This window comes from Coregonus clupeaformis, chromosome 26 (genome assembly GCF_020615455.1).
Source record: "Coregonus clupeaformis isolate EN_2021a chromosome 26, ASM2061545v1, whole genome shotgun sequence".
Lineage (NCBI taxonomy): Eukaryota > Metazoa > Chordata > Actinopteri > Salmoniformes > Salmonidae > Coregonus > Coregonus clupeaformis.
Genome location: NC_059217.1, coordinates 45,609,528 through 45,621,686, shown reverse-complemented (window position 1 = coordinate 45,621,686; position 12,159 = coordinate 45,609,528). Strand labels below are relative to the sequence as shown.

General features: G+C 47.5%; 1 protein-coding gene across 1 annotated transcript in view; it reads left to right on the top strand.

Moving 5' to 3' along the window:
- Positions 1-11,872, top strand: part of dennd4a (DENN/MADD domain containing 4A) — a 127,592-nt gene extending 115,720 nt beyond the window's left edge. Inside the window, exons 27-31 of the mRNA XM_041849977.2 lie at positions 2,291-3,065; positions 3,326-3,446; positions 7,150-7,324; positions 7,721-7,785; positions 10,834-11,872. Coding sequence (XP_041705911.2) covers positions 2,291-3,065; positions 3,326-3,446; positions 7,150-7,324; positions 7,721-7,785; positions 10,834-10,970 — 1,273 coding nt within the window. The 3' untranslated portion in view covers positions 10,971-11,872. The remainder of the gene's footprint in view (positions 1-2,290; positions 3,066-3,325; positions 3,447-7,149; positions 7,325-7,720; positions 7,786-10,833) is intronic.
- Positions 11,873-12,159: the final 287 nt, after the last annotated feature.

Sequence of the window (12,159 nt, the reverse complement as noted above, 5' to 3'; positions counted from 1 at the left end):
AGAGGACTGGCCACCCCTCATAGCCTGGTTCCTCTCTAGGTTTCTTCCTAGGTTTTGGCCTTTCTAGGGAGTTTTTCCTAGCCACCGTGCTTCTACACCTGCATTACTAGCTGTTTGGGGTTTTAGGCTGGGTTTCTGTAAAGCACTTCGAGATATTAGCTGATGTAAGAAGGGCTATATAAAATAAAATTGATTGATTGATTGATTGGAAAAAGTACTAAATTGTCATACTTGAATAAAAGTAAATGCTATACATCAAATTCCTTAAACAAACCAGACGATTTTTGTATTTTTGTATTTTTTTACGGACAGACGGGCACGCTCCAACACTCCGACATAATTTACAAACGCAGTATTTGTGTTTAGTGAGTCCGCCAGATCAGAGGCAGTAGGGACGACAACGCGTGATATTGAATGGCGCGTGAATTGGACCATATCGCTGTCCTGCCTGAGTATTCTAAATGTAACGAGTACTTTTGTGTGTCAAGGAAAATGTATGGAGTAAGAAGTACATTATTTTCTTTAGGAATGTAGTGAAGTAAAAGTTGTCAAAAATATAAATAGTAAAGTACAGATACCCAAAATAACTACCTACAGTGAGGGAAAAAAGTATTTGATCCCCTGCTGATTTTGTACGTTTGCCCACTGACAAAAAAAATGATCAGTCTATAATTTTAATGGTAGATTTATTTGAACAGTGAGAGACAGAATAACAACAACAAAAATCCAGAAAAACGCATGTAAAAAATGTTATAAATTGATTTGCATTTTAATGAAGGAAATAAGTATTTGACCCCCTCTCAATCAGAAAGATTTCTGGCTCCCAGGTGTCTTTTATACTGGTAATGAGCTGAGATTAGGAGCACACTCTTAAAGGGAGTGCTCCTAATCTCAGTTTGTTACCTGTATAAAAGACACCTGTCCACAGAAGCAATCAATCAATCAGATTCCAAACTCTCCACCATGGCCAAGACCAAAGAGCTCTCCAAGGATGTCAGGGACAAGATTGTAGACCTACACAAGGCTGGAATGGGCTACAAGACCATCGCCAAGCAGCTTGGTGAGAAGGTGACAACAGTTGGTGCGATTATTCGCAAATGGAAGAAACACAAAATAACTGTCAATCTCCCTCGGCCTGGGGCTCCATGCAAGATCTCACCTCGTGGAGTTGCAATGATCATGAGAATGGTGAGGAATCAGCCCAGAACTACACGGGAGGATCTTGTCAATGATCTCAAGGCAGCTGGGACCATAGTCACCAAGAAAACAATTGGTAACACACTACGCTGTGAAGGACTGAAATCCTGCAGCGCCCGCAAGGTCACCCTGCTCAAGAAAGCACATATACAGGCCCATCTGAAGTTTGCCAATGAACATCTGAATGATTCAGAGGAGAATTGGGTGAAAGTGTTGTGGTCAGATGAGACCAAAATGGAGCTCTTTGGCATCAACTCAACTCGCCGTGTTTGGAGGAGGAGGAATGCTGCCTATGACCCCAAGAACACCATCCCCACCGTCAAACATGGAGGTGGAAACATTATGCTTTGGGGGTGTTTTTCTGCTAAGGGGCAGGACAACTTCACCGCATCAAAGGGACGATGGACGGGGCCATGTACCGTCAAATCTTGGGTGAGAACCTCCTTCCCTCAGCCAGGGCATTGAAAATGGGTCATGGATGGGTATTCCAGCATGACAATGACCCAAACCACACGGCCAAGGCAACAAAGGAGTGGCTCAAGAAGAAGCACATTAAGGTCCTGGAGTGGCCTAGCCAGTCTCCAGACCTTAATCCCATAGAAAATCTGTGGAGGGAGCTGAAGTTTCGAGTTGCCAAACGTCAGGCTCGAAACCTTAATGACTTGGAGAAGATCTGCAAAGAGAAGTGGGACAAAATCCCTCCTGAGATGTGTGAAAACCTGGTGGCCAACTACAAGAAAAGTCTGACCTCTGTGATTGCCAACAAGGGTTTTGCCACCAAGTACTAAGTCATGTTTTGCAGAGGGGTCAAATACTTATTTCCCTCATTAAAATGCAAATCAATTTATAACATTTTTGACATGCGTTTTTCTGGATTTTTCTGTTGCTATTCTGTCTCTCACTGTTCAAATAAACCTACCATTAAAATTATAGACTGATCATGTCTTTGTCAGTGGGCAAACGTACAAAATCAGCAGGGGATCAAATACTTTTTTTCCCTCACTGTAAGTAGTACTTTTAAAGTATTTTTTACTCAAGTACTTTCCACCACTGATACACACAACTCAGATCCACTATATGTTTGTCTCATTAGGACCAGTGACGAGAGTCGCCCACCTGTAGGAGAGGACACGGCTGTTTCAGTCAACCCTGAGACAGTCTCTGCAGCTGGCGCCCTGACACCCCAGTCAACCACAACTCCAGCAGAGGAGCAACAGGACTCTGAGGATGTAGCTGGGTGTCCACAGGACCCTGTCCCAGGCCCAGCCCCATCTCCGACCTCAGCCCCATCTCCGACCTCAGCCCCATCTCCGACCTCCGCCCCATCTCCGACCTCCGCCCCATCTCCAACCTCAGCCCCATCTCCGACCTCAGCCCCATCTCCGACCTCAGCCCCATCTCCGACCTCAGCCCCATCTCCGACCTCAGCCCCATCTCCGACCTCAGCCCCATCTCCGACCTCAGCCCCATCTCCAACCTCAGCCCCATCTCCGACCTCAGCCCCATCTCCGACCTCAGCCCCATCTCCGACCTCAGCCCCATCTCCGACCTCAGCCCCATCTCCGACCTCAGCCCCATCTCCGACCTCTCCCCCATCCCCTGCCTCAACTACAACTTGTAGTTCCCCAGTGAGTAGTTGTCCAGCCCCAGTGACGGTCCCCTACCTGAGTCCCTTGGTTCTGTGGAAGGAGCTAGAGTCTCTGTTGTGTAACGAGGGGGACCAGGTGATCAGTTCTCCCAGCATCGTGGACCAGCACCCCATCGTGTTCTGGAACCTGGTGTGGTACTACCGTAGATTGGATCTCCCCTCTCACCTGCCCGGTCTCATCCTGACCTCTCAGCACTGCAGTCAGGGACATCTACTGCAGGTATACTACACTACACTGAACGTACCCTTCAATGATGTATACGTTGTCCCTTTAAACAGGGTCCTAGGGCGACTGTTTCTAGGGCGTTTGTTGTTGGACCTAGGGTGATTTACAGAACACATAGGAGTTTTTTATTTTATTTTATTTTTTACATGGGCCTTCAAGCCGGATTGGAGCAGTTGTCGTTGAACGTGATCGGAAGAGACAGTGATTTGTATTGTCTTTCTAATGATGTTCTCACATGCTCTCTCTCCTGTCAGGTCCCAGCCCAGAGTGTGTCTTCAGAGGACAGTAAACATGTCCTGGTCCGGATCCTGTGGGATAACCTGGACCTGCACCAGGACCCGGTCCAACCCCTATACATGCTCTGGCACACACACTGTAAGTCATCAGAATTGATCGGATTCATAAAGTGATTTTCCAAAGTACAAAGCACTTTACAAATGTGATGACCTCACTGCTCTCTGGTCAATAATGGGCCTCCCTACTCTTCAGTACATTGCTGTTCCCTCCAGTCTAATCACTACGTAGTAATGATAGGACACACGGTGTGTAGTTGACCTCCTGTTCCTGTATCAGATCTGCGAAACTCCCTCCTCAGCCTGAAGTGTTGATCATTGAAGGAGGCCTTTTTCCAATGGCGCGATGAGTTTAAATGACGAGAACAATCACACACAACACACAATGAACGACAGAGGGTTAAATAAGGAATACAATACAACATAATAGGAAACAGGTGTACACAATCAAGACAAAACAAGTCAAACACAGAAACATAGATCGGTGGCAGCTAGTACTCCGGGGACGACGAACGCCGAAGCCTGCCCGAGCAAGGAGGAGGAGCAGCCTCGGCTGATTCCGTGACAGCTATGCTCACTGAGTCTGTACATAGTCAAAGCTTTCCTTAAGTTTGGGTCAGTCACAGTGGTCAGGTAATCTTTATGTTTTGTTTTACCCCATATGTAACTCTGTGTTGTTGTTTTTATCACACTGCTTTGCTTTATCTTGGCCAGGTCGCAGTTGTAAATGAGAACTTGTTCTCAACTGGCTTACCTGGTTAAATAAAGGTAAAATAAAATGTGGTTGGGTCTAATTGTATTGCTCTCCTGGGGCTCTGTGGGGTCTGTTTGTGTTTGTGAACAGAGCCCCAGGACCAGCTTGCTTAGGGGACTCTTCTCCAGGTTCATCTCTCTGTAGGTGATGGCTTTGTTATGGAAGGTTTGGGAATCGCTTCCTTTTAAGTGGTTATAGAATTTAACGTCTCTTTTCTGGATTTTGATCATTAGCGGGTATCGGCCTAATTCTACTCTGCATGCATTATTTGGTGTTTTTCGTACACAGAGGATATTTTTTGCAGAATTCTGCATGTAGAGTCTCAATTTGGTGTTTGTCCCATTTTGTGAATTATTGGTTGGTGAGCGGACCCCAGACCTCACAACCATAAAGAGCAATGGGTTCTATAACTGATTCAAGTATTTTTAGCCAGATCCTAATTGGTATGTCGAATTTTATGTTCCTTTTGATGGCATAGATGGCCCTTCTTGCCTTGTCTCTCAGATCGTTCACAGCTTTGTGGAAGTTACCTGTGGCACTGATGTTTAGGCCGAGGTATGTATAGTTTTTTTGTGTGCTCTAGGGCAACGGTGTCTAGATGGAATTAGTATTTGTGGTCCTGGCAACTGGACCTTTTTTGGAACACCATTATTTTTGTTAAACTGAGATTTACTGTCAGGGCCCAGGTCTGACAGAATCTGTGCAGAAGATCTAGGTGCTGCTGTAGGCCCTCCTTGGTTGGTGACAGAAGCACCAGATCATCAGCAAACAGTAGACATTTGACTTCAGATTCTAGTAGGGTGAGGCCGGGTGCTGCAGACTGTTCTAGTGCCCTCGCCAATTCGTTGATATATATGTTGAAGAGGGTGGGGCTTAAGCTGCATCCCTGTCTCACCCCACGGCCCTGTGGAAAGAAATATGTGTGTTTTTTGCCAATTTTAACCGCACACTTGTTGTTTGTGTACATGGATTTTATAATGTTGTATGTTTTTCCCCCAACACCACTTTCCATCAATTTGTATAGCAGACCCTCATGCCAAATTGAGTCAAAAGCTTTTTTGAAATCAACAAAGCATGAGAAGACTTTGCCTTTGTCAATTAGGGTGTGCAGGGTGAATACGTGGTCTGTCGTACGGTAATTTGGTAAAAAGACAATTTGACATTTGCTCAGTACATTGTTTTCACTGAGGAAATGAACTAGTCTGCTGTTAATGATAATGCAGAGGATTTTCCCAAGGATGCTGTTGACGCATATCCCATGGTAGTTATTGGGGTCAAATTTGTCTCCACTTCTGTGTCTCTGTCTAGGTGCTAACTCTCTGCCCCTGTCTCTGTCTAGGTGCTAACTCTCTGTCTCTGTCTATGTGCTAACTCTCTGTCCCTGTCTAGGTGCTAACTCTCTGTCCCTGTCTATGTGCTAACTCTCTGTCTCTGTCTAGGTGCTAACTCTCTGCCCCTGTCTCTGTCTAGGTGCTAACTCTCTGTCCCTGTCTAGGTGCTAACTCTCTGCCCCTGTCTAGGTGCTAACTCTCTGTCCCTGTCTAGGTGCTAACTCTCTGCCCCTGTCTAGGTGCTAACTCTCTGCCCCTGTCTAGGTGCTAACTCTCTGCCCCTGTCTAGGTGCTAACTCTCTGCCCCTGTCTAGGTGCTAACTCTCTGCCCCTGTCTAGGTGCTAACTCTCTGTCCCTGTCTCTGTCTAGGTGCTAACTCTCTGTCCCTGTCTAGGTGCTAACTCTCTGTCCCTGTCTAGGTGCTAACTCTCTGTCCCTGTCTCTGTCTAGGTGCTAACTCTCTGCCCCTGTCTCTGTCTAGGTGCTAACTCTCTGCCCCTGTCTCTGTCTAGGTGCTAACTCTCTGTCCCTGTCTAGGTGCTAACTCTCTGTCCCTGTCTCTGTCTAGGTGCTAACTCTCTGCCCCTGTCTCTGTCTAGGTGCTAACTCTCTGCCCCTGTCTCTGTCTATGTGCTAACTCTCTGCCCCTGTCTCTGTCTATGTGCTAACTCTCTGCCCCTGTCTAGGTGCTAACTCTCTGTCCCTGTCTCTGTCTATGTGCTAACTCTCTGTCCCTGTCTAGGTGCTAACTCTCTGTCCCTGTCTATGTGCTAACTCTCTACCCCTGTCTAGGTGCTAACTCTCTGCCCCTGTCTAGGTGCTAACTCTCTGCCCCTGTCTAGGTGCTAACTCTCTGTCCCTGTCTCTGTCTATGTGCTAACTCTCTGCCCCTGTCTAGGTGCTAACTCTCTGTCCCTGTCTCTGTCTAGGTGCTAACTCTCTGCCCCTGTCTCTGTCTAGGTGCTAACTCTCTGCCCCTGTCTCTGTCTATGTGCTAACTCTCTGCCCCTGTCTAGGTGCTAACTCTCTGTCCCTGTCTCTGTCTATGTGCTAACTCTCTGTCCCTGTCTAGGTGCTAACTCTCTGTCTCTGTCTATGTGCTAACTCTCTGCCCCTGTCTAGGTGCTAACTCTCTACCCCTGTCTAGGTTCTAACTCTCTACCCCTGTCTAGGTGCTAACTCTCTGCCCCTGCCCCTGTCTATGTGCTAACTCTCTACCCGTCTAGGTGCTAACTCTCTGTCCCTGTCTATGCTAACTCTCTACCCCCTGTCTAGGTTCTAACTCTCTACCCCTGTCTAGGTGCTAACTCTCTGCCCCTGTCTCTGTGCTAACTCTCTACCCCTGTCTAGGTGCTAACTCTCTACCCCTGTCTAGGTGCTAACTCTCTGCCCCTGTCTCTGTGCTAACTCTCTACCCCTGTCTAGGTGCTAACTCTCTGCCCCTGTCTAGGTGCTAACTCTCTGCCCCTGTCTCTGTCTAGGTGCTAACTCTCTGCCCCTGTCTATGTGCTAACTCTCTGCCCCTGTCTAGGTGCTAACTCTCTGCCCCTGTCTCTGTCTCTGTGCTAACTCTCTACCCCTGTCTATGTGCTAACTCTCTGCCCCTGTCTATGTGCTAACTCTGTGCCCCTGTCTCTGTCTATGTGCTAACTCTGTGTCTCTGTCTCTGTGCTAACTCTGTGCCCCTGTCTCTCTCTAGGCTCTAACCCCTCAGCCAGTGGAACAGTGTATGAGGAGGACAAGCCCCAGGACCATCTCTTCTCTGCTGAGGTCCTACAGGGTATAGTGAAGAACCTCCAGAAGAGTGATGTCTACCAGCCTATAAGTCAGATCCTACAGCTGCTAGGTCCAGAGCTGGGCTTCAGCAGACAGAGGTATAAAACTTCAAACCTGTAACATTTAAAAAAAATAGTGACTTTGCAGTTATATAAAAAAAAAAAAAGTTTAGAATACAGCAGCTTGTGATTAGTTTAATTCCTGCATAAATAATGTCCACCTTCTCATGGATACCTTTTAAAAAGGGAGGTTTTGAGACAAACCATTAGCGGATTTGTGATTCTGCAACACTCTTACAATAAAAAAAGCAGCAGGAAATAGCTTTTTTGTGGCTGTTTTTTTATTTATATACAAAATCTAATGTCAGTGGCGGGGTTAAGAGTAGTCAAATGTCGTCCTTAATCGTCCTGTCTGGACGCACACACACACACACACACACACACACACACACACACACACACACACACACAAACCCTTCTCTTTCTATTCTACAGGAGTCTGTACAGAGATCTCCTCTTCCTGGCGCTGACCGCTCTGGGCAAGAGCAACATCAATATCGGTGAGTTGAAACCATATCTTTCCCTCTCTACTTTCGAAGCTATCTGTCATCTTTCTAATTCATCCTAAACATGTCACTTCAGGGCAGTCAAATTTACAATAGACATTTAGAGAAATACATTGAGAAGTTTTTCTCACATATTTGTATTTATTAAGGATCCCCATTAGTTCCTGCCAAAGCAGCAGCTACTCTTCCTGGGGTTTATTATGGATCCCCATTAGTTCCTGCCAAGGCAGCAGCTACTCTTCCTGGGGTTTATTATGGATCCCCATTAGTTCCTGCCAAGGCAGAAGCTACTCTTCCTGGGGTTTATTATGGATCCCCATTAGTTCCTGCCAAGGCAGCAGCTACTCTTCCTGGGGTTTATTATGGATCCCCATTAGTTCCTGCCAAGGCAGCAGCTACTCTTCCTGGGGTTTATTATGGATCCCCCATTAGTTCCTGCCAAGGCAGCAGCTACTCTTCCTGGGGTTTATTATGGATCCCCATTAGTTCCTGTCAAGGCAGCAGCTACTCTTCCTGGGGTTTATTATGGATCCCCATTAGTTCCTGCCAAGGCAGCAGCTACTCTTCCTGGGGTTTATTATGGATCCCCATTAGTTCCTGCCAAGGCAGCAGCTACTCTTCCTGGGGTTTATTATGGATCCCCATTAGTTCCTGCCAAGGCAGCAGCTACTCTTCCTGGGGTTTATTAAGGATCCCCATTAGTTCCTGCCAAGGCAGCAGCTACTCTTCCTGGGGTTTATTATGGATCCCCATTAGTTCCTGCCAAGGCAGCAGCTACTCTTCCTGGGGTTTATTATGGATCCCCATTAGTTCCTGCCAAGGCAGCGGCTACTCTTCCTGTGGTTTATTATGGATCCCCATTAGTTCCTGCCAAGGCAGCAGCTACTCTTCCTGTGGTTTATTATGGATCCCCATTAGTTCCTGCCAAGGCAGCAGCTACTCTTCCTGGGGTTTATTATGGATCCCCATTAGTTCCTGCCAAAGCAGCAGCTACTCTTCCTGGGGTTTATTATGGATCCCCATTAGTTCCTGCCAAGGCAGCAGCTACTCTTCCTGGGGTTTATTATGGATCCCCATTAGTTCCTGCCAAGGCAGCAGCTACTCTTCTTGGGGTCCAGCAACATTAAGGCAGTTATATACAATTTCAAATATTACATGACATTACATTTCATAACACTTTTCACAACATATTAAGTGTGTTCCCTCAGGCCACTACTCTACTACCACATATTTACAATACAACATCCATGTGTACGTGTGTGTAGAATGCGTATGTTATCGTGTGTCTGTGCCTGTGTGTGTCCCTTCACAGTCCCCGCTGTTCCATAAGGTGTATTTTTATCTGTTTTATAAATCTGATTCTACTGCTTGCATCAGTTACCTGATATGATTACCATGATTACCATGTAATCATGGCTCTATGTAGTAATGTGCGCCTCCCATAGTCTGTTCTGGACTTGGGGACTGTGAAGAGACCTCTGGTGGCATGTCTTGTGGGGTATGCATGGGTGTCCGAGCTGTGTGCCAGTAGTTCAAACAGACAGCTCGGTGCATTCAACATGTCAATACCTCTCACATACAAGTAGTGATGAAGTCAATCTCTCCTCCACGTTGAGCCAGGAGAGATTGACATGCATATCATTAATGTTAGCTCTGTGTACATCCAAGGGCCAGCCGTGCTGCCCTGTTTTGAGCCAATTGCAATTTTCCTAAGTCCCTCTTTGTGGCACCTGACCACACGACTGAACAGTAGTCCAGGTGCGACAAAACTAGGGCCTGTAGGACCTGCCTTGTTGATAATGCTGTTAAGAAGGTAGAGCAGCGCTTTATTATAGACAGACTTCTCCCCATCTTAGCTACTGTTGTATCAATATGTTTTGACCATGACAGTTTACAATCCAGGGTTACTCCAAGCAGTTTAGTCTCCTCCACTTGCACTAGGACGGTGAAATGCTTTGCTCTTTCCCAACAATGCAGTAATCAATATCAGTAGTACTAGTATACACTGACAGATGCATTGCATCTTCATCCAGGGAGGAGGAGGATAGGACCGTCCATTCATTTGAAGAAAAACTCAAATGAAACATTTTTGTATAACCCTCTAGACCTATGGGTGTGGATGAGCGTAGCTACAGATTTTTGATTTCCGTTGTTTTATACCATATTAATCCTCCTTATTAGAATCCTCTGATATATTTTTGTGAATAAGACATTTAAATTCCTCCCTGTTGTATTCTACCATCATGGTCGCTAAGTAACCCTGTTGTATTCTACCATCATGGTCGCTAAGTAACCCTGTTGTATTCTACCATCATGGTCGCTAAGTAACCCTGTTGTATTCTACCATCATGGTCGCTAAGTAACCCTGTTGTATTCTACCATCATGGTCGCTAAGTAACCCTGTTGTATTCTACCATCATGGTCGCTAAGTAACCCTGTTGCATTCTACCATCATGGTCGCTAAGTAACCCTGTTGTATTCTACCATCATGGTCGCTAAGTAACCCTGTTGTATTCTACCATCATGGTCGCTAAGTAACCCTGTTGTATTCTACCATCATGGTCGCTAAGTAACCCTGTTGCATTCTACCATCATGGTCGCTAAGTAACCCTGTTGTATTCTACCATCATGGTCGCTAAGTAACCCTGTTGTATTCTACCATCATGGTCGCTAAGTAACCCTGTTGTATTCTACCATCATGGTCGCTAAGTAACCCTGTTGTATTCTACCATCATGGTCGCCTAAGCAACCCTGTTGTATTCTACCATCATGGTCGCTAAGTAACCCTGTTGCATTCTACCATCATGGTCGCTAAGTAACCCTGTTGTATTGCTACCATCATGGTCGCTAAGTAACCCTGTTGTATTCTACCATCATGGTCGCTAAGTAACCCTGTTGTATTCTACCATCATGGTCGCTAAGTAACCCTGTTGTATTCTACCATCATGGTCGCTAAGTAGGTTAACCAACCACATCATGATCAGTAATAGTAATAATATCTCTGATTGTAAACTAACCCTTTGCCTTGCTTCTCTGTTCCAGATGCATTTGATCGTGAGTACAAGATTGCGTACGACCGCCTCAGCCCCAGCCAGGTTAAGCTGACACACAACTGTGACCGGCCCCCAGGAGCAGGGGTCATGGAATGTAGGAGGATGTTCGGGAAACCCAGTCTTTGATCTCCCCACCTCACGTTCTCTCCTCTCCATCCGGAAGACTTCACAGCCTAGTCTGTGATCTCCCCACCTCACGTTCTCTCCTCTCCATCCGGAAGACTTCACAGCCTAGTCTTTGATCTCCCCACCTCACGTTCTCTCCTCTCCATCCGGAAGACTTCACAGCCTAGTCTGTGATCTCCCCACCTCACGTTCTCTCCTCTCCATCCGGAAGACTTCACAGCCTAGTCTGTGATCTCCCCACCTCACGTTCTCTCCTCTCCATCCGGAAGACTTCACAGCCTAGTCTGTGATCTCCCCACCTCACGTTCTCTCCTCTCCATCCGGAAGACTTCACAGCCCAGTTTGTGAAGTACCCCCTACTCACCTCACCTCCTCTGGAGGACCTTTGGGCAGCCTAGTCTGTGAAGTACCCCCTACTCACCTCCCCTCCTCTGGAGGACCTTTGGGCAGCCTAGTCTGTGATCTCCCCACCTCCCCCTGGCTGCTACCCAACGTTCTCTCCTCTCCATCCATCCCATCCCTCCCAAAACATGACTGCTGCTTACCTACCACCAGCCCCTCTCTCTGGCCCTTCTCTCTGGCCCCTCTCTGTTGGGGTGAAATCCTCAGGGCCAGCCCACCTGATACCCCAGGCATGGGGAGGAAAGTCCCCTCTCTGTTGGGGTGAAATCCTCAGGGCCAGCCCACCTGATACCCCAGGCATGGGGAGGAAAGGCCCCTCTCTGTTGGGGTGAAATCCTCAGGGCCAGCCCACCTGATACCCCAGGCATGGGGAGGAAAGGCCCCTCTCTGTTGGGGTGAAATCCTCAGGGCCAGCCCACCTGATACCCCAGGCATGGGGAGGAAAGGCCCCTCTCTGTTGGGGTGAAATCCTCAGGGCCAGCCCACCTGATACCCCAGGCATGGGGGAGGAAAGGCCCCTCTCTGTTGGGGTGAAATCCTCAGGGCCAGCCCACCTGATACCCCAGGCATGGGGAGGAAAGGCCCTCTATGTTGGGGTGAAATCCTCAGGGCCAGCCCACCTGATACCCCAGGCATGGGGAGGAAAGGCCCCTCTCTGTTGGGGTGAAATCCTCAGGCCAGCCCCACCTGATACCCCAGGCATGGGGAGGAAAGGCCCCTCTCTGTTGGGGTGAAATCCTCAGGGCCAGCCCACCTGATACCCCAGGCATGGGGAGGAAAGGCCCCC